This window comes from Coffea arabica, chromosome 8e, assembly GCF_036785885.1.
Source record: "Coffea arabica cultivar ET-39 chromosome 8e, Coffea Arabica ET-39 HiFi, whole genome shotgun sequence".
Taxonomy (NCBI): domain Eukaryota; kingdom Viridiplantae; phylum Streptophyta; class Magnoliopsida; order Gentianales; family Rubiaceae; genus Coffea; species Coffea arabica.
In genome coordinates, this window is record NC_092324.1 from 37,704,718 (window position 1) to 37,728,072 (window position 23,355).

The 23,355-nt window shown below is 36.4% G+C and overlaps 1 protein-coding gene and 1 pseudogene across 1 annotated transcript; one reads left to right on the plus strand and one right to left on the minus strand.

Moving 5' to 3' along the window:
- The first annotated feature begins 3,309 nt into the window (after nt 1-3,309).
- On the plus strand, nt 3,310-7,551 carry LOC113704194 (xanthohumol 4-O-methyltransferase-like). The gene is made up of 2 exons (XM_027225924.2): nt 3,310-4,175; nt 6,937-7,551. The coding sequence occupies exons 1-2, from the start codon at nt 3,387-3,389 to the stop codon at nt 7,234-7,236; spliced, it is 1,089 nt and encodes a 362-aa protein (XP_027081725.1). The 5' UTR covers nt 3,310-3,386; the 3' UTR covers nt 7,237-7,551.
- A 3,880-nt stretch (nt 7,552-11,431) lies between these two features.
- On the minus strand, nt 11,432-14,773 carry LOC113704736 (trans-cinnamate 4-monooxygenase-like; annotated as a pseudogene).
- Nucleotides 14,774-23,355: the final 8,582 nt, after the last annotated feature.

Here is a 23,355-nt window from a genome sequence, read left to right on the forward strand (position 1 = left end):
TTAATTTATATGCCGACGTAGGATTTCATATTCATCTCCCCTTATGGATGTAGGATCTCATATTCATCTCCCCTTGTTGCCTTTGAGTTTTAGACTGTACACACCTAATTGTGCAGGCTTCTAGAAATGTTGGCTCACCCACCCATAGACCACATGAGATATATCTCGAACCGAAAATTGACCCGATGTAGGGGTTCCTTCTCAAGCTAAAACCTAATTGTATAGAATTCTAGAAATGCCTTGTAATGGCTCAAGCAAAAAGAGACCACGCGAGATATGTCTCGAACCGAAAATTGATCCAATGTAGGGGTTTCTTCTCAACCGAAAACACTAGCCCAATAACTTTTGAGCAGAAATTATGAGTTGAAATCATTTAGTAACCTCATGGACTGAAACTCATAAATCATTCATTTTTCTTCCCTTCCACCTATATGGAATCTCACAGTAGGAATTTCTTCTTTTCCTGTAAACCTACGAAACATGCAGAAAAGAGACTACGAACACAAGAAGCTTTGTTAAGCAAGAGCTCGTGGCTATAGCTTGCCTCCCCAGTTTAACACGACTGAATACGAAAGCTTGGTCAGAGACAGTCAAAACCGGTCTATAAACTTTCACCACTATCTGACTTTCTTGATCCAATGAGCTTTTTGACATCACTTGAAATTCTGCCAATTTATGTTCTCTTACGTATGTTAATAGCAGGCCAATACAGAGAAAGGAAGAATTTATTGCTTCAAGGGAATTTTTTTGGTCTCCTTTACCAAATGTATAAAAGTTAGATATGGCAGGAACGGTTTCAAATCATTCATTGCGAAGAATTAAGTCCCAAAGCCTTTTATTTCTAACTATGTCATTTCTTTTTCAAATTACTATGGCACTCTTATAAGTACTTCAATTTTTTTTAAAATTACTATGGCACAAATTTGAATTTTAGTTACATATTCGTTTACATATTCTATGCCTAATCAAACCAAAACATTCACTATTAAATGAGAATATATGAGAGGCAATTTTTTTTTTATTATTTATCTGCTGTAGACGAGGAACAGAACCCTCCTTGTAGAAGAGAAGACAATTCCTTCATCAATCTTCCTGATGAAGTGTTAAGAGTTCTTCCTATCCTCCTTATAGAAGAGAAGACAATTCCTTCGTCAATCTTCTTGATGATGTGTTAGAATTCTTCCTGCTGCTAAATTCTGACAGTTGGGGTAAGAGGAAAAAAATAAAAATAAAAATAAAAAAGGTAAGTAACTTTGTCTATAGTCAACTCCGAAATTGTATTATCATATTTTTGTTTTGGTAACATTGATGTTTTATTGAGAAACAATAAAATTTGCACTAGCAGGATAGCTGAACAATTACAGCACAAAAACACAAAACTAAAGAACAATAAAACCAACAATCAATGAGCAAGGAAAATTTCTGGTTAAAACGCCATTCCAAACTGAAATCCCAGTTCTCTTGGAATCTAGTGACATTCCTCTACTCTGGAAACTATTTCAAATTCATTCATCGTCAAGAATTGAATCTCGAAGCCTTTCATTTCTTTTAAAATGAAAAGATTATGATCTATTGCACACTAACTACGTCATTATTGAAGTATGCATACAGTTTCTTTTTAATCATTAGAAAGTTGATATTCAAGAACTCATTTTTTATTTTACCAAAATACAATATTAATCATGTTTAATGTACTATATATCATAGATGTCGTTGTACTTAAGATACATAAATTCTTCATCTTCTAGATTTCAACTGCACGAAACAAACTTTTTAACTCCCATGGCATGAGACGGATCACTAATCTTTCTTTCTGAGGTAAAATTTCTTTTTCTCTGTCTGTATCTTTTGTTCATCAATATAAGCTAATTATTAGAGTAAGGAAAGATAAAGCCAACAAACTAGAGGGAAAGGTAAAGCCAACAACTTTGAAAAGCATACACCAACTACATGTCGGTTGGTAGGGGGCAACCCTTTAAGAGGCATTACCAAGAAATTAGCCTCGTCCGGATTCTGGTTTTCCAAAAAAAAACATTTTACGTTTTTCGTAAACATATTTTTCAATTACCTTTTTACCTTATATATATCAAATTACCATAATATATTTTTTTACAAAAACTCCTAAAAATAGTAATCCAAGTAAGACCAATCTGTTGAAGCTAGCTTAAAGTGGGATTGTGGGCTGGCATGGCTGCACTTGGAGCCACACCATGCGATGTACTACCTTGATTTGCTGAAAGAAATCCATTTTTGTCTAAACTGATTCATAAACAATTCAAATAAACAGCCGGATTGAGCTAATCGATTTCTTTCAATAGATTTGGACCGTTAATTGTATGACACGATTGCACTTGCAACTGCAGACAATTCAAGTCCACCGTCCCAATGAAGTTGAAGTGTGGTGGATACTCAAACAAGAATTAATACTTTTTTGTTTTTTCGACATCTATTTAATATTTAATCTTAGAAAAAAGAAAAGGGAAAAAAGAAAAAAGAAAAACCTAAAACCTCTAATGCCAACCTTGATAACAAAAGCAAATGCATACCAACATTCAATTGCTAATTATCTAACGCTGACACTGTCAATTTATGGCTTCAAAAGATTTAGCTTGTAGTGTACTTGTAACAAAGAGCAGCTCAAAAGAATTTTTTTTCCCTCTTTTGCGGTGTTCTATTTGTATGAGTTCATTAGCGGATGGCCAACTTGTGTGCTGCAGTTGCAATATAAGACAAGAGTTAATTAAAGGGTAAATTACTTATTACTCCCTGTGATTTTATAGAATGTTAGATGACCCTTTTAAAATTTTAAAATAACCACATAACCCTCCTATCATTTTATGTAAAGCAAAAAATGGAAGGAATGCACAATTAGTTACAGTATTTATATCAAATGCGCTTTAAAAGGGTGTGTGATAAAATATTGATATTCATGTAATCTACTTATGATTTGTATAAATATCCACTTTATCCCTTGTAACTATTGCACTTATCCATATAATCTCTCTTGACTTTTATACAAGATGATTAATCCGTCAATTAATTTAGCATTTAAGTAAGCACACTAGTAGTATTCCAACTAACAATGTTACCTAGCTAATAGTAAGGGCACTATTAGTACAGTCTGCAAGTGTTATTAATTTATTGTTTAGCTTTTTGTATCCATACCTTATTGTATCACATCAACCGATTAATATACTTGTGGAAAAAAGAATGTTTCTTCTACACACCTTAAAATTGGAAAATATGACCAAAATCTTATCACAATATATAGGATAACAAATCATGTAGGTTTCCATCATTCTCCTATCAACAGCTAGTTACAATTAAATCCCTCCATCCCTTCTTCATTTGCCACATATAGTGGAGAAAGAGAAAACAAAGAGAACATGGACAAACATGACGCAGCATCAAAACTTCTTCACGGTCAAGCACAGATATGGAAACAAATGTTCGCCTTTGTAGACTCCATGGCTTTAAAATGTGCTGTGGAGCTCCAAATAGCTGACATTATACACTCCCATGGCCGCCCCTTATCCCTCTCCGAAATCTCCTCCAATATCACCAACTCTTCGTCCCCAAGTTTTCCATATCTGGCACGCATCATGAGGTTGTTAGTCCGCAACAATATCTTCGAATCCATAGAAGATGTTCAACAGGAAAATGGTGGAGACACTCCCTCCACCACCCTCTACGGCCTAACCACCGCCTCCCGGTGGCTACTAAATAACAATGACCAGTTGAGCATGACTCCCTTTATCTTAATGGAGAACCATCCATGGCTTTTAAGTCCATGGCATCAGTTGAGTACTTGTGTAAGAGAGGGCGGCATTGCATTCCAAAAAGCTCATGGAAAAGAGATATGGGATATGGCATCACAAAACCCTGAGTTCAACAAGATTTTTAATGATGGGATGGAATGTACTGGGAAGATTACAATGCAAGCAATTCTTTCAGTGTTTAAAGGTACTTATTGGGATGGTGTGGAATCACTTGTGGATGTTGGGGGTGGGACTGGTGCAACCATGGCTGAGATTGTCAAGGTTTATCCACATATCAAAGGAATCAACTTTGATTTGCCGCATGTTATCGCTACAGCACCTAAGTATGATGGAGTTTCTCATGTTGGTGGTGACATGTTTGATGCCATCCCCAGTGCTCAAGCAGTCTTCATGAAGGTATTAGAATTTGCTAAATTTACTGCCAAATCTTCTTGTTTTCTCGTTTCTGACTTGAATGTCTTTCTTCCTTTATGGTGATAGCATGAAGCATAGAACTTCAAAGTTTGAAACAAAGTTCTTCGATTTGAGCCTAGTTCAGCCATTCCGTAGATGTGCGGTTGGATTGAGACAATAGAAAAGTTTAATTTGATTATTTCTTAACACATCCTTTTTTCAACTAGATTTTTATATCTCGCATGCATCAATACAAAATCATCATAGTAAATAATACAAGTCAGATAATATTCAATCAAAATGCAATGTGTTTATCTTCCCACAAGATTGCAGAAAAAAAGAATAAAAATTCAATTTTAAGTATGAGCTCAACTATCACTTCTCCTTTAACTCCCACAAATTACTTCTATTTTTGCATGTGAAGGGCCTAGTTAAATTACGACATTGTAGTTTAGAATGTAAAATATCTCTTGTTTGCTAACCTTGATGGTCATATTTGCATAATGTAGAGAACTTGATTTGGACTTGGTAGAGTTACCATTTTCCTTTTGAAAAAGAATTGGTGGAAATAGCCTAGACTAATCAAGGGCACTAGAAGTTCTTTGCTTTGTGTTCTTGAGGGTACAAAAAAGTTATCATTTTTTTTTCTTTTGGCAAGGGCACGTGAATGTAGTCACTGGTGGAACCAGAAGTTGAGATTTAAGGGCAGAGTGGCCAAAACTAGTAAAGATGAGGAATACTTTTACATTTTTTGTAAAAAGTTTTGGAGGACAAAGTCTAATTTTTTCCAAGGATATATGTAAATACATTTAATATTTGAAGGGGAAATATAAGAATATCTAAATTCTCAGGGGGAAGGGGCCAAAGTCTCATTCCTACAAGGACTGACTAGGCAAGTAATGCTAGCCTGGAGGTATTTCCCAGATTGAATTTTGAAGGAGGGATATAAAGCACATAGTGGCGAAAACCAAACAACTAATGTTACAGAAAGTCCTACTTTATCTCTTAATGATAATAAGAGTTCACATTTTAAATGATTAAAGTTAATGAATTTTGAAGGAGGGATGTGAAGCACGTGGTGGAGAAAACCAACCAACTAATGTTACATAATATCCTATTTTATCTCTTAATGATAATAAGAGTTCAAATTTTAAATGATTAAAGTTAATATAATCGAAAAGTCTAAAACACTTATTTCACTATTCAATGATTAATTTAAATTTAAATTACAAGTATGATACCAAAAAAAAAAAGGGAAGAACGTTTGACTATTATATTGGTACTAGTGGAGGTGGGTGTAAAATAAATTCAAATCTTATCCAAACGTCCTATCCATCATCCAAAAATCTTCCAAGATAAGATATGCTCTTGTGGTTTTCCTGTATACGAGAAGGCACATAATAGAATGGACCTATGGATGCACCATCTTACAGTTTGTGAGTCCTGTGTGAACTGCAAATGTGAGCGGCACATTTTTGGGAAGATGTTCTAACGCGTAGACTTAGTCCACATTAGAATTTCCATGCATAGCCAAAGAGGTTTTTTCTTGTGAATTAAATAGTGAAATTTTCATTGTCATGAAGGATCAAATTCTCGAGATTCCGTTTAATAATTTCAAGTGGTAGCATGTATTTTTTAAAAAATTTTATTTGACCAGATTCTGCCATTAGATTTAATGTCAGATTCTTGGGATAAAATTCACCGATATTACCTTATTATACACCAAAATTTGTCATACCAACAGGTAAAGTTACATATGTGATGTATCCAGAGATTGAAAATTCTATGGTCCTTCTAGGAACCATTTCCTCAATGTATATCTCTCAATGATGATATTAGTTTATATTTTGAATCTTTGAAATTATTATTATCCAAGAGTCCAAAATACTTATTTCACAACCCAACGATGAATTGATTTTGAAGGTATAATACCCAAAAGTAACTATTGTATATTCCCAAAAAATTCAGGGAAAAAAAATTGGTATGCTTTTATACATTTGTCAAAATTTTGATATATGAATTTGGAGAGAGAGAAATGGTCATGTGTAACTTGCTAGAAAGTAGAGAAAATGGAAATAGACAGTCTAATGCATGACATAAATATATAAGGTACTTATTGTGCCTTATTGAAGACAATTTACTTTGATAATTGGTTGTATTCAAATCTAAGTTATCGTTTAATGTGTATTTGGAGCTAATTTACCAGTTGGTTTATTGCAAATCGTTCCAGATTGATGGATTAACTGTTGAATTGTCTGGTTCATCCGAGTTATAAAATATAGTACCGGTTTGAGAGTCTAATCTGACCAAAAAGCAAACCACTCGATGATTTAACCCGTTTGACCATCTAGTCTGGTATGGGTTTTAAAACCTTGCTCTCTGCTTTCGTGCATATTGGGTGCTTTAGCAACTAAGCAATTGTTGAAGTTGTTCACGGTGGTGATTCCACCATTGTCAAAAAGATTGAGAACTCGAGAAAGTTTTGACATTGTGGAAGGAGTCTAGGGTATACATTTCAATATACAGAATTGTTATATTAGTATCTGTATTGCATTTGTGGTATATGCATTATAGTTATAGTGTCTAAATCACACTACTGATAGTGTCTATATTTTCTCCAGCAATTGGAATTGCCAATTGCTAATTGTGAGTATTTTCTTTCTACCCTCAGACAACCATGATTTGTTCTGCCTCTTGTCAATTTAAGATTTTAACTAATTCAATGTGTAATTTCTCTTTTGCGCCATTTTCTTCATCAATGCAGTGGATAATGCATGATTGGTGTGATGAAGATTGTGTGAAAATATTGAAAAACTGTCGAAGAGCAATACCAGAAAAAACAGGAAAGGTCTTCATTGTTGAAGTGGTTTTAAAGCCTGACGGTGATGGGTTATTTGACAGCATTGGGATGATACTTGACTTGCTAATGATTGCTCACAGCTCCGGTGGTAAGGAGAGGACTGAACCTGAATGGAAAAAACTTTTAGATAAAGGAGGCTTCCCACGTTACAAGATTACTGAAATTCCAGCTTGCTTTTCCATCATAGAGGCCTATCCAGAATGATATTATAACTATCAGAGTTGCACATTGGATCTCTTATCATTTATGTAAAGTACAGTCTTAGTAGCTTCCAGAGGGAATGTGCAAGATATTTCATGAAATTTGGCTGCCAAATTGTAATAATCTATCTTGATTTAGTCTTTTACTTCAATCTTGACATGTCTTCCTTTTTACCTGTTGTTGTAATACTGTCCCGTTTAAAGGTCGTCATGAGTAGTCATTCATTTTCATATTGTATAATTTTAGAAAAGTTGTATATCGTGCCATAGTAATGTTGAAGGAAATTAAACCAAACTATTTTAATATTTAGTTTCCTAATTCTTTTTGGTGTCTTGTGTGTTTAGTTTCCATATCAATTTAGCAAATCTCAAATTAGTTTTCAAATAAGTTTCGGTTTATAATTGTATTTATTTTAGAAAGTTTTGTCAATCTATAAATACGAACAACTTAACAGGTTATTACTTGAAAAGTCGAGTTGAATTTTGGAGAGTTGAGTTGAGTTTTGAAAACTAGATTTGAAAGAAAGTCTCATAGTTGAGGTTTATGAATTGTCATGAGCGAAAGGCTACGACTTAATATTGTTATTGTTAAATTTTGGGTTAATAAATTATTTTGTATTTATTTATGTGTTTATTCTCCTTCTCTTCCCACATATTTTTTATATGTGCTAAAATTGCTCCATCTATGCATGTAATTTTTCTTGCTAATAAGTGATATTAGAGCCCTAGTTTCAAAATTTTGATTCTTGGGTGTCTATAGTGCCCGGAGAGTTTATAGAGTTTATACAAAGTTTTTGGTAGAAAAACTTGTGCCATAGAAGAGTACAGAATTTGTGGTAGAGTACCCATATATTGAAATTTTGGACCACAAGCGTTGGTCTTAGAATACTCCTTCATTGATTGGAATTAGGGAAAAACCCTAATTGGATAGGGGTCTAAAAAGAGGGATTTTGTCATGATTGTTGATGTCGTGCAGTAATCAGAAAAAAAAAATCCTGCCAAATTGTCGGTTGTCATAGTGAATTTTGATCAAACCTGAAACTAGGGAGGCCAAGAAATTCAAGCAGGGAAGACAAAAATATTTGTCAAGATACGTAAATTATTTTGGTTTGCCATGGAGAGAGAATTTCTCAATGGTGAAAAATTAAAAGTTTTACGCACACTTAGTGGTGATAAAGAAAGATCTGAATGGTCAAAAATAATGCACAAATATCTTAAAAAGTGTGGTTTAGGTGAATTTCTTGAGATCAATTTAAATAATGGTCAATCAAAAGAAATTAAAAGAAGGAAGGCCAGATTATTTTTCAAAATGCTGCGAAAATCAATGGTTGAAGAGTATTATAAAAGGCTTATCATCTCTTTTCAATCGCCTTAGTGATTTTGGTAAGATCTCTTTTATATTTTAATGATAGAATTTCCATATGAATCTAATTATAAGTCAAAAATTAGTTTGGAGTGGGAAGTTAATTTGGAAGAGAATGTGATTGTTGATAATAAATAAACTTTTAAAATTTTTTATATGGTTGAAAATTATGATTTGTATACTTTGTTTGGGGTGATTGAAGAAAAAGAATTTTTTGATGAATCAAAGAAAGAAGAAATTGCAAAAATTGTGGGTGCACATGTAGTTGAAAAATTTACAGCTCAAAAAGAAATCTCACATGTGGTTTTAGAAAGAAAGTAAAATCATTGATGAAATTAAAGATGTACCTAAAGATCATGGCGATATAGAAAAACTTGATTTTGTGGGAGTTGATGAATTATTTAAAGGAGAAAAATCTAATAGTTGAATTTGTTGAGAATAATTGTGGAGTGGACGATTTAGTTGAAAATTGTGATATTGCTAAGGTTAATACAGTTGTCAATGTGAATCAATTAACACAAAAACATGGTGATGTTAAAAATCTTGATGGTGGAAATTATGGTTTTCTGGTTTTGGGAGATTTTATTAGTGACATAGATGAATTAAATTATGGAGTATCTAATAAAAAATGGGTGGATATAGTTGAATTTTTTGACAAGGCTGATCAAGCAAAGAAATTGTTCGAGAAGTACAAATTTCGTTCATTGTCACGTGTAAAGATGAAATTAATAACCGACAATAAGATGAAGTTGCATGTCAGCTATATCGCAATAGAGATTTGCATAGAAATTGTTACCCGAGATGGAATTGGACCTGCTTCAATATCAAGAGTTTGGTTTAAGGGTGGCGTCAATGGAGCAAATTAAACCAAACTATTTTAGTATTTAGTTTCATAATTTTTTTTGGTGTCTTGCTTGTTTAGTTTCCATATCAATTTAGGAAATCTCAAATCAATTTTCAAGTAAGTTTCAGTTTATAATTGTATTTATTTAGAAAGTTTTGCTAGTCTATAAATACTACTAGTCTAGTACGTTATTACTTGAAGAATAACGTACTAGACTGGTAGTACGTTATTAGTCTTGAAAAATAGATTTGAGAAAAAGTCTCATAGTTAAGAATTATGAATTGTCGTGAGCGAAAGTTACGACTTAATATTATTATTATTGTTAAATTTTGGGTTAATAAATTATTCAGTATTTATTTGTGCGTTTATTTTCTTTCTCTTCCTACATATTTTTTATATGTGCTAAAATTACTTCTACCGTGAGCGTAATTTTTCGTGCTAACAAATCTGAAATGGGTAAGTGGTTTCCAAGCAGCAGATCTACGCAAGCTACGCAATGGGCTCAAATTAGTAGCCCTCCGAAACAGCAGAAGAACCAGCATGGCCCAAATTGAAGCAATGGCAGAACGCCCGTTCCACTTATTCAGAGCGACGATACAAAATGATAGGAAACCATCATTAATTCTTGTATTAATCTTCAGGAAAGATTGCGAGAAATATTTGTAGGATTTCCAGGAATGCTAAAATTATAGAATCGCATAAAAAGTGGCAGGATTGCTTCATTTGCATGATCTTTAATTCAGTCATAAAGAAACAGCGTATAACAGATCATAATTATTATCGAGCTGCTCATTATCTCCAGCCCAAAAGGTTTAAAAGTTTCTCATATTCACCGACTTTATCTACTTGCACCATTTGTGGCCGAGCAGAGTAATTAGGAAATCATTATTGAGAATTCAGATTATCAGAATTTATCTACTTGCACCATTTGAGCCATTTTCTTCATCAATGCAGTGGATAATGCATGATTGGGGTGATGAAGATTGTGTGAAAATACTGAAAAACTGTCGAAGAGCAATACCAGAAAAAGCGGGCAAGTCTTCATTATTGATGTGGTCTTAAAGCCTGATGGTGATGGGTTATTTGACAGCACTGGGACGATATTTGATTATTTGATTTGCTAATGATTGCTCACTGCTCTGGTGGTAAGGAGAGGACTGAACCTGAGTGGAAATAACTATTAGATAGAGGAGGCGTCCAACGTTGTATTATGACTGAAATCCCTGCTTGCTTTTCCATCATAGAGGCCTATCCAGAATGATATTATAGCTGAGAGTTGCACTTTGGATCTCTTATCATTTATTAAAGTACAGTATTAGTATCTTCCGAAGGCCAAGTCCAAAATGTCTCCGTTTTGTGTACTAAGTTTCATGCAATTTGGTTGATAAATTGTATAATCTATCTTGCTTTAGTCTTTTACTTCAATCTTGACATGTCTTTTTTTCTTCTTCTTGTAATGTTGTCCGGTTCAAAGGTCGTCATGAGTTGTCAATCAATTTCGTATTGTATAATTTAGAAAAGTTGTAATTCGTGCCGCAGTAATCTGAAAATGGATAAGTGGTTTCCAGGCAGCAGTTCTACGCAAACTACGCAATGGGCACCAAATTAGTAGCCCTCAAAAACAGCAGAAACCCAAATTCAAGCTATGGCAGCACGCCAGTTCTACTTATTTAGGGAGACGATACAAAATGATAGGAAATCATCATTAATTCCTGTATTGTTCTTCAGGAAAGATAGCTAGAAATATCTGTAGGATTTCCAAGACTACTAACATTACAAAAGTCAAATAGAAAGTGGCAGGATTGCTACGTGCACATGATCCTTAATTCAGTCATATAGACACAGCACATACTGGATCGTAATTATTTATCCAGCTGCTCATTATTTCCAGCTAAAAGGTTTAAAAGTTTCTCATATTCACTGAATTTATTGACATGTACCATTGGTGTCCAAGCAGAATAATTTAGAAAATATTATTCAGGAATAAGATGATCAGATCTGAAAGGATCTTGGCTTCAAGACAATGGTAGAATGGTTCAAAAGATGTGAACTGAATTGTCCACTTTTTTCTGTGGTATCAATCTTGGATTGCCCCGGAGGAGGCAACAGCTCGAAATTCTGCACCAGGCGTCCCAAAGTGAGGCTAAGAATTGGCATAGCAAGAACAATCCCAGGGTAGCTTCTCCTACCAACACCAAACGGAAGATATCTGAAGTCATTGCCATTGGCCTCAACCTTAGACAAGAACCTCTCTGGTCTAAATTCCTCTGGCCTCTTCCAGTTTTCTGGGTTGTTTGCGAGCCACCAAGTGTTGACCAAAATCTTGCTCTCAGCAGGGACATCATAGCCACCGAGTTTGGCGTCGTTAAGGTTCATGTGAGGCACCAAAAAAGGAACTGGCACTCGAAACCGGAGGGTCTCCTTGATCACTGCCTGAAGGTATGGTAGTCTGTCAATGTCAGGTTTAGTGACTTGCACACCAGGTCCAAGCACAGCGTCAATCTCATCACGCATCTTGCTCTGGATTTGTGGGTGGTTAACCAATTCTGCAATGCCCCATTCAAGTGTCCATAAAGGTGTCTCCATACCTGGTCATGACAAACTAATTAGTTACATCAGGAAGTTATATTTGCTTCACTAGTTTCACTGATTTCAGGGAAATGTAATTAGTTTGGGCGTAAACATGATTAATTAGTTGTTTAAAGAGCTAAGAAACGTACCCGCAACATTCATGCTTTCCACAATAAAGGAAATGATCCTCGTTAATCTCTCCATTCTGCTGTGCTTCAAGAAGATGATCTATGGCACATTTCAGACTGTTGTTATCCATGTTTTTTGCGCTTAAGAGCTTCCTGGAATCCCAAAAATTAGAATTAAGACACCATAGCTATTAAGAATATGCTGAATCATTTACCACGCTTGGATGCAAGGCCAGAGTGGCTGTAACAATTTTCTAGCAATCTGACAAGGTAACCTAACCATTTTATTCGAGCAAGACATTTGAGCAGACCTGTCTAAAATTATGTCAAAGGCTGTCACGGGCCTCACGGCTAAAAAATGGTTTTAACCCTAGATTGATTGGTGCACCAGATGAGCTTCCAGTTCAACAGGTTCACAGTCCAGCTCAAATATTCAACATTTTTTTAAAATATTACTATCAAATAATCTAGATATTACCAAACTACAAAAAAAAAAAAAAAAAGTACCGGTTTTGATTGGGTTTTTTTTTAAGATTCTACTTTAATATAGATTTAAACTAGTTTTCTGAGTTTAATATAGAGCCAAACCATTTTGATGACCGATCTACAGTTCAATGGATCAAAAGTTTTATCCCTCTATGTGTAGGCTTTATGCTCTCTAAGGACAATTCCAAGCTGTAGTTCATTAACTAGGTCAGTTACAACTTGCTGACCCCCAGCTATCCTACTTCGGCCCTCTAATTCCCCTTAATTCCACAATTAATATTGAAGGTGTTTTGACTTTGCTGTCTTGTGCTAGAGGATAGGTTCCCCATCTATTCCAGACTGAGTATAGGTACAATCATGTTTGTATAATTCAATCCGATTATTCTACATATTTAAATTGTCAATTTTTGTTATAGCATTATACTATATATATATATATATATATATATATATAGTTATTAAGTATTCTATTTATATATACGTGCTTTTTTCTATGAATATAATAATATAATGTGATTATACACTAAATAATGTAAAAAGTACAATAATTACATCGAATCACATGGAATTCCAATAACACCAGCCCTGATTCTCTCTCCTTTGATGCTCTTTTAGTACCTCCATTATCAAATAAGCCACCTGGCGATTCAATCTGATTTTCAAAACGTTCTGGCAAAATGCATAAATATAATTACATAAAAAAAAAAGAAGAAACAAATAAGAAAGAAAAATTGAGTATGCAATATGCACTTAGACAAACTATTTGATCCTATCCTAGGGATTATAAAGCACTAAACCTCCTTCAACTTTTAGCCTTGTTGCAAGAAGCCTCGTATACTGATTCCGACAAGCAGCTTGGATCCTGGAACCCGATTAAATCAACGAAAATAGTAACTTCATCAATCTTATCAGTTAAATGACCAATTTATCCCCATTAGAAATTAAAATTTTCCTACACATGTTGCTGTTGAGTTGGAGAAAAAAATTGTAGGTGCTAAATGCATTAAATCCCTTTGGACTTTAGTTTAGTTGTAATTTAACCTTCAAACTTTTTTTTTATAGACACTAAAGCCTTGCTATTTTATTTATTTGTTATTTCTATTTCGAACATTCTTTGTGACTTTGTGACTTTTCATCTTTTGTCATTGCTCGATTTCCAAGGTTTTTCTTTTGCACCCCTCACTTATGCAATTACCTACTTTGGAGAGGGTTTACTTCTTTAGTTCTTTTAACCGTATCCTTTATTAGCATATCTCCCGAAAAAAGGTTTCTGCAATACTCCAATAATCTACACTACAGACTTAATTAGGCTACAAATTACAAAAACTCACCAGAAAAAAAATTGGCCAGATTTTTTAACTTACTTTCTCCCTTCAACGAAGTGATCCTTGAAAAGCTGCAGTCTCCTCTCCTTAATCTCCTTACAAACCTTCGAGTAACCCCTCAAGAAAGGCCTCAAGATGGGTATAAAATCACCATAATTATACTCCAAGTTCTGAGACATCCTACCCCGCTGTCCATTCATAGCCTTAAATTTATTAAACAAAGGATCTTCCTCACTCTCAAATCTGTAATCAAACATAACCATGTACATAATGTTATAGATCATAAGCTGCAGCCTTCTCCTCAGAACAATCCCATTTGTTGATGATTCAGGATTTTTCTTAACATCCTCAACAACTCTTGCAAGTTCTTCCTCCCAACCATGCCTATACCGCTGAACAACTCTTTGAGTGAAAAATGGAACAGTGATAATTCTTCTCATCTTCCTCCAGTGCTCGCCGTAGGGGGCAAAGACCAAATCCTGGCCTTTACCGGTGAATATATCAAACACCACATTTATCGGGCGGGAGCCGAACTCCACGCCTTGAGTATGCAACACTTCTTTGGCAAGTTCAGGAGATGAAACCACCACGACATTGCGTTGCCCCATTCTCAGCAGGAAGATTTCACCAAATCTTTTGGCGTAGTCAGTGATGATGCGGTGGTTCATTTCATCACCAACTTGTAACCAGTTTCCGAAGATGGGAACTGGGATTGGCCCTGGAGGCAGCTGGAATTTCTTGCCCCGAAGTTTAGAAACAATGGCGGCAACTGTGATGGCTACAAACAGGCCCAAAACGGTCTTTTCCAGCAGGAGAAGATCCATGGCTGGTGGATTGGTTTTGCAGGAAATGGGGGTAGACAGAAGAGGAGGGCGTCAGGGGTGACTGGAGTTGGAGTTGGAGTTGGAATGGTAATTTATAGAGGTCAGAAACCTTTCCTAAGGTTTCTAAGAATTGCATGGGTCTTCCTTGAGGTTTAAAAAATATCAGAAACATCTCCTAAAACTAATTATCTTGTAATATGTTAACTCAACTGAGAAAAATAAACAATAAAAAATTGGTTTCAAGAGAGAGAGAGAAAATAATGTAATATCACAAATGTCCCTCATATATTACTTTAGTTAGTTAATTTGATATGAAAAGCATAAATAATTATTTTGAGAAAGTTAAAGGTCAAGGGCATAAGTGTAATCACAAGCAAATGCAAGGCATCAACTTTAGTCTTGTGCAACTATTTGCAGCCGTGCAAAAATCACAATCAATAATAAACTAATTTTTAGGTTCTTATACAACCATATAGCTTACACAAAGTATTATCTGGTTGACATTCAAGAGTTCAGCAACTTAAGTCTCAAATGATCATGTCATCTGACATAGAAATTCGTATATTTGCTACATGAGAAACTGATCATGTAAGCCCTGCTCAAGTCAACCTTTTAATTGAAAAAAGAATTTTTTTTTTCAATTATCTAGACTTACCAATCAAGCATTCATCAATGGGCATTACTATCCATAGTATCTACTAGTAATCAACATATATTTCACCATAAATTGCATTTTTTTTCAAACACGGTAAAGATTGATGTATTTTCAGTTTCTCATCATATCTTCGACACAGAATTCATTGCTAGAATTCAGTTGAAGAATACTTTTCTTCCATGGTCGTACAACTAACCATTAAGATATTCAAGAAAAAATTGTAAACTGTACCATTGATCACAGAGAGTATAAAATCATGCTATGTCATGTCATATTTTCCAATTTATGGGATATCAAACTTATTATGGCTCCGTTTGGATCACCTGTTTTTGGAGTTGTTTTTAAAAAACTTAACTGTAGCATTTTTTGAAAAACTTCATGTAACGTTTGGATTCTTGTTTTTGAAAAACTCTGTGTTTTTGAAAAATACCTGCGTTTGGATTGAACAGTATTTAAAAAACACCTTCTTATTAAAAGTGAATATAAAAGAATTGGATAATTGCCCAATAACTTCAGCAACAAAGCAAAAGTGACCTTTTATAAAGGAGTTAAAATTTCCAATACAAGTAGTATGAGAAGTAGCACACTACGGCCAATTAACAAATTTTGGAGTAACAAGAGGAACTTAACTTGTTTTTTTTTTAAATTTTAAAAAATATCTCAAAATATATTTTAAAAACTCTTCTACTTTTAAATATCTCAAAATATTTGTTAAAAATATTTCAAAATATATTCTAAAAATTCTGCTGCAGCAAAATTTTTCAATGTTGACCCCCAAAAACTGCTACTTCAAACGGAGCCAGCTTGTTTTTGGGATTTTTGTACAATATCATCCACAAACACATGGTGCAATTAGCATTGAGGTGCACATACGGAGGTAGTGCAAACCACGAGTTAGCATATATAAGATAAACAATCGAGTCCTGAAAGACATAACATGATAACACTGACACAAATTCGAAATCAAGCGGAAATCACATGTTTTTCAATCAAAGCGTATTAAACTTTTTTATTTCTAGGCCTATCGGTCCAAAGCCTCGTAGTGTCCCCTAGTTATGCGCATTCCAATACATGTGCGCCGCCATTGCCCGCCGATCTTCGTTCCAATTAAAGATGCCCTGCTCCGACATATCGATGGGTTGGCCCACCTGCTGTTGCTCCCCTGCTATCTGTGCATCAGCTATGGCTCCGAGGGTTGCTTCTTCGTTGAAGTACTCATCTGCTGGGGAGTATGCACGCATAAAATTGTGCAAAGTACAACATGCAAGCACAATATTATTTTGTGTTGCTATTAGATAATTCTGCATTGGACCCTTGAGTATTGGAAAACGCTTCTTAAGAATCCAAAATGTGCGCTCAATAATATTTCTAACCGATGCATGCCGCCTGTTGAACAGACGTTTAGCTGCCCGCTCATGCTGTGTGCCCTGTGCTCCCCTAAACGGTGCCATAAAACCTAGCATATTTCTATAAGCAGCATCTACCACATAATATTTCCCTGTCAATGATGTCAAGTTGATGGTTAAAAGGCTTTGATTACTAATACAGCAATAGGTTCTTCTTGATTTTGTTTATGTAAGGTGTTGAAAATATCTACCACATAATTATGCACAATCTGCCAATGCCTATCTTGAAACATAAAAAGTTTATCACATACCCGGCGGTGGCATAGGAAAACCCGAATTCGGATCTAGCAAGGTATCTTGGAGAATTCGGGCATCATGAGCACTACCCTCCCAACCGATTCGAACATATACAAAGCGCATATCATGATCGCAGGCAACAAGCACATTCTGGGATAAGTCACCATGCCGATTTATGAACCTCTCTCGTATCTCTGAGCTGCACCAAGCGGAGACGTGTGTCCCGTCTAGTGCTCCTACACAATCCTATACAAAGCCCCATAAAATATTTCAATAAATTATAAATTGAAATTTGAGTTGCGAAAAAGTTGAAATAAAATGCTAAAAAACACAAACCCGGAACCACGGCATGAGTGATGCATTGTTCAAAATTCTTGGGTGAGTCCCATCGAAGTCTGTTGGCCTAACGAGATCACGACCGAGGCGAACTAATGCTCGTAACACACGACGAACATGTCGATCTATTGTCTCCGTAGAATGCTGGAACCGCTCGGCTAGAACACGGTGCCACTCATCATGGCTCAGGCACATTAGAGTTAATGCAACGGATTCATGAACCCCCACCTGATGTGAAGGATATGCATGCCAATAACCACGATGAACCAACAAATCACACAACATCAGGAATTGGGGAACATCCAAGCACATGTTTTCAATAATTCTGTCCTCATGTCCATTTATCAGCTCAAGCACATAGTCCCTCCCCGAGAGCACACTATCTCTAACTCTTCTTCTTCTGGGAACTCGGTTAAAGCGTGGGTCGAAGAACATGAAGCCTAGGAGCACAACTCCCAAAAGGATGTTATCGAAATCAACATCGTCCGTCTCGTCATCTAAGTATCCGCCCTGAATATGTCCCTGATTATCCATTGCACTGCTATCAGTATCAAGTATGCAATAAAAATTCAGGATACCCTGCAAAGAAAGGAATCAAAAGGATTAAAAATAGAACCCAACAATGCTCTGGCTATATGCACAAATATTTGATATAGAACAATCATGATAACAACTTATGAAGTTCACATCTTGTTCCTATTATGATAACAATGCTCTGGCTATTTGAACCTACTTTTTAAATGTAAAGCCTAGCAAAATAAGAAGTTTGCAGTTTCACAAATACAAGTTTCCAACAGAAGCATACTTGCTGGTTTCCAAGTTAACAAGTTGCACACCTATGGAACAATAAATCCGCAAAACATTCTAATCATCTGGTATAATTTATACCTGGCCAAGAAGCTTAGCAAAAGTTTCCAAGTTAACAAGTTGCGAAGCTTGGCTACAAATGTACCACAAATCCTATACAATCCCTAGGTATGGTGAATACCTAGGCAACATGATATAGAACAACTGGTGCAATCTAAAATTCTCACTAGGTTCGACCGAAGGCAAAGAATTGGCTAGCTGTTTAATGAACATTTGAAATCAAGTATAACTATACCAATTCCAAACGTTACCAAACGATTAAATCATCTTATCCCTGCTTATGACACTCTAACAAAGCCTATTATCACACACAGCCAAAAGTTACAGCAATCTATTCGAACGAGCACACACAGCAATTAAAAGGTCACTAAATCGAATTATTAAAATTCAGAAAAAAAAATAGACTCATTCGGGGTACACAAATAGAAAAATCCGCCGTCAAAGTTTCCAAGGCCAAACTACATCAAACAAAAATAAAAAGTGAAATAGTGAAATTGCATGTTCGGGGACACAAAGACAATCCAAGTGGGCTGCCACGACTAAAACTCGGATGGTATGAGCATCTATGCGGGTGGGAGGAGCCCTCGATGTCTCACAAACGCAAGCCGGGCATCGTCTGTGGTGCAGGAGAACCAAATGATACGCTCCGCTTTGGACCGAAGGAGATCGGCCATCTTAAGGTAAACATTTATGTCTAGCCCAAGCGCGCAGAGAGGCACCATTGCAGCTTCTAACTGCGCATCGTCATCTACAACAACCTTTTGACTCTTCGAAGGTGAAGAGACCTCTGCACTCCCGCTCTTGCTCTTTTTACAGCTCAAATGTGTGTCAATGCTGTCTAGGATGCGGACGTACTGCTGGAATTGGGGGGACGATGGTGAGAAGAAGGAATCGCAAGACATGTCACCCGATCTGCGCTTCCCTTTGCTGTTCTTAACTTTTTGTTTCTCTTTCCGACTCACAGGCTGTGAGGGAACGTTTTCCTTGGAGGAATCCACGTCCACAACCCCCTTTCCTGAACAGCGTCTAGCAGCTCTCTCCATTTGCTGCTCGTCGGCCGAGTTGGGCGGTGAATCTCCATATCCAGCGCTGAAATCCCCAGTCGCCCCTCGATTCATGAAAACTTCTTCGAGCACGTGATAAAGTAGGCATGAGCAGTTGTAGAATCTAACGTATGCCTGGTTCTCCTACAACAAAGCAGAAGACAGCAAAAGCGCAATGAATGCAACTCTAAAAAACATATGATTGCATTAGAGTTAGGAAACCAGCAATTAAATCCAAGGGCGGAACAGTTAATGCAAGGGGGAAGATAAAATCCAACAGGGAGACCGTTTTTATTGATTCCGAATGGCTTAAAAGTAAGAAACCAGCAAGTCAATCCAAGGAGGGGGACAGTTAAACTGCGAGGGTGAAGATAAAATCCAAAGGGGAGACATATTTGCATAATTTCAATTGGCCTAATGAGAAACCGGCAAGTAAAGGGCATAATACGGGGGGACAGTTAGTGAAAGGGGGAAAAGAAAATCCAAGGGGGGGACAGTTTTCAATAGTTCAGATTGGCTTAAAATACAGAAACCAGCAAGTAAATCCAGCAGGGAAATAGTTATATCCAAGGGGGAAGAGAAAATCCAAAGAAAGGGCAATTTTTAATAATTCCAAATGGCTTAAAAGTAAGAAACCAGCAAACTATACCTGAACCAGTTGGCTCCACCGTTCATCATCCATCATGAAGGTGTAGTTCGTTGAGTCCCACCCTATACCAGTGCCCCGTTTCTTGAATGAAATGTAAAGCCTAGTGAGGCTCTGAAGGGCATAGTACTTCGACCGAATACTATTGCTGGGAAATGGAATTCCGAACCTCTGAAGAAGCATGTTAGTAACCTCGGGGATGACATGGCTCCCGATGTTTTGAGACGATATCTCTCCATTCCTATGCATATGCAGCAGATGTTCGGCAAACGCAAATTCATGTTCAGATGTGAAACTGTTACGTTTTGAGTACTTCCCTTTTGACGGTTTCATCTTATTTCTCTTTAGGATACATAAACAAGAAAATTGGACGAAAAGGGTCAAAAAACAGACAAATGTGTCCTCGTTGTCATATAAAAATGGAGAAGGCAGTCGCACATGAGGTTGTAAGTAGAAGGCTAAATGCAATTGGCTAACCTTGAAGTAATTAGTTATGCAAAGTTGCAAATCGTTTTCTCCCTGAGCTGACAGCGAACAACAATTGCTAAATCCCCTACTCCTTCGCAAGACTGTGAAGTATATATAGAAAATACAATCCTAGAGGTCATTTAATTGACTAAACTTCAACAGAATTAGACCAACTGACAAGTCTAACTTACCCTTCCAAGCACGCCGCGTCACAGGGGGCATGTAGCTCCAAGGAGGAGACAATAAAGGGACAATGAAGTAGCTGCAGCCGCAGTACTTACATAAAATGGAAGAAATTAGGTCCCCAAACTCATGCAAATTACTCAGCAAGACTGTGAAAACACACAAATATACTACAGCCAGCACTTTAAATCTACTACAGCCACCGTTTGGTTCGGAACAAATTATACATTGGTGCAATTTAGGCAATAATGTTGGAGTACATTTATAGCTCTGAAGAGGGTCAATTATATGAAAAAATATGCGGCAAACAAGTCAAGCGCCTATTCCAATAACACTGAATGTGCATAACAAAAACGATCGTCGGCAATGAGCAATCCCAAATCAAAAGAAGTTGTGAAGAAATGTTTTCAATAATTTACAATTAAGAACCAATATGAAAAAATGACATCGGCTGACCAATTTCATCATGAAATTAAAGACGCTGAACAAGTTTAAATACTTGATGTTCAGTCACTATTTTTTTTCCAATCGTCGGAAACAGATTGAAGGCGAAGAAAGAGACATCAATTTAGATGGTTGCCCAAATAAAAAATTTCAACTGTAGCCCTACTCTGTACGAATAAACCCAAAACTCAACGAACTCACCTGCAAGTTCCTTGAAAAAGAGGAGGCTTCACCGAACTTCTTGTGGGATGCAGCAGCGTACCGCCAATATCTTCCCGAATTAACTACTGTAGCAGGGCCAAGCGAGTGATAATCGCGTAAGGGCACCTCAACGAAAGGAATCTACAGCTTGTGACTCCAATTGCAGATCTGTTCGCAGCAAGCTCAGGTGAAGCGCACAGTTGTTTGTGTAGCTCAAGCTTCGTTCCAATTAACTCCTTTAGCTGCCGGGCTGGAGGTGTGGAATCGATGGGCTGCCCCGCTTGCAGAAATCGTTGGTTGGTCGCTCTTCGAAATTCGAAAGGAAGAGCTGATGTCCAAAGGCTTCTTCGTTCTTAGCTCAGCTCAACAGAGAAAGGATAAGAAACTTTACACTGTGGCATCACATGGCCAAAAAACTATTTTTACTCTTCAGGAGCTAAAACGGTGTAGTCTTGCTACAGTAGGCACTGTAGTTTTTTGGTGAAAAGCTGTTGACCGCTTTTTGTAGGTTGACTACAAAAACAATTTTTACAAAAACTACCGATCCAAACAAAGCCTATATTCATTTGCAGGGACCTGGACCTGGAAGTCTAGACCCAACCTAGACCCGGACCAGTCAATTTTCCAACTAGAATTAAGAGCTTCCTGGAATCCCCAAAAATTAGAATTAAGGCATCAAAGCTATTGAGAGTATGATTGATCATCTACCACCTTTGGATGCAAGACCAAAAGGCGGTAACAATTTTCTCACAAAGTAATCAGACAAAGAGCCCCTCACTGGTCAGCTCGTTTGGTCACGGTTTATTCCTTAAGGCCGTTGTCCAGCCTCCCCACAAGGGTTCGAGTCCCGTGGTTAACGTATTTGGGGGGATGGGGCCTCTCCTCCCGGACCGGAGTGGGATTAGTTGGGCCCCGTAAGGATTGACCCAGACACCCACTCCGTCAGCAAAAAATAAAATTAAAAAAATCAGACAAAGGTGTCAAAAATTAATCTCAGGAGCTCAAAGTTTGTCATTCTTTCAAAGTAACCGAACCATTTTAGTTAAGTTCATTAAGATGTTGAATTGACTTGCTTAAAATTATGTCAAAGACTGTCACGGCACAAAAAAAATGTTTTTAAGCCTAGATTGATGGGTAAACAAGATGAGCTTCTAGTTCAACTGGTTCACCGTCCAAAAAGTAGTAGCAAAACATAATATTAAAATTTGTTTTGACTTTAATTTTAATATTAAAGATATTAGTGAACTACCAAAAAATACATGCAGTGGCAACCAGTTCAATGGTTGGATTGTACCGGTTTTGATTGGGTTTGTACAAGATTCCGATTTAATATACACTGAAACTAGTTTTTCAAGTTTAATATAAAGCCAAGTTGGTTTCATGACCGATCTACGATTCAATCAGATGTTGTATCCCTGTGTGCATGGAAGCGGGCTCTATGCTCTCCAAGGACAACTCTAGTATGTATTTTTGACAGGTACCGAATCTGTACAATAATAATAAATAAAACCTAACTATCACCAAAAGTAGTCAATAATCAATTTTAGGTACTGGAGCAGGGACTCTAAGTGTACAATGGGTTACATGATTCACCTTGTTCCCGAAGAGTTTGCTTAATCTGATATACCCGAATTAATTATCTGACAAATTCACTAACTAGTAGACAGTGGCAAGCAGGGTCGTCTCCTCGGGGATTGGGGAGAAATTTATTTCCTTTCGAGTCAAGATAAATGGGGGGTTTGGGATTAAATGCTAATGAACTAAATAAATCAAATACAGTAAATAATTAATTAAAAGAAATAATTGGGAGAACTCTAGCCAAGGGTATACTTCGAAAATGGTTCATGCACTGATCATCGATTCACAGATAATTTCACATTTATTAATAGATTGGTTATAGTTGTCATGCACGCGACAAACAACCAACCTTTCCTTAATTTCTCGATAGTTAAGATACGACCATTAACTATTTATCTAACCCGAAAACAACCTTAGGTACGACCGTAGGATTTAATTTCTAGATTGCATTAATAATCAGAAAAGCCCAATCTTAGCTAACAAACACACTACGAGGGTTTGTTTAAGTTAGATCGTAT

Coding starts and splice junctions, on each gene's coding strand:
- LOC113704194 (XM_027225924.2), top strand. CDS start 3,387: ATGGACAAACATGACGCAGCATCAAAACTTCTTCACGGTCAAGCACAG. Junction 4,176..6,936: donor CTCAAGCAGTCTTCATGAAG/GTATTAGAATTT, acceptor TCATCAATGCAG/TGGATAATGCATGATTGGTG.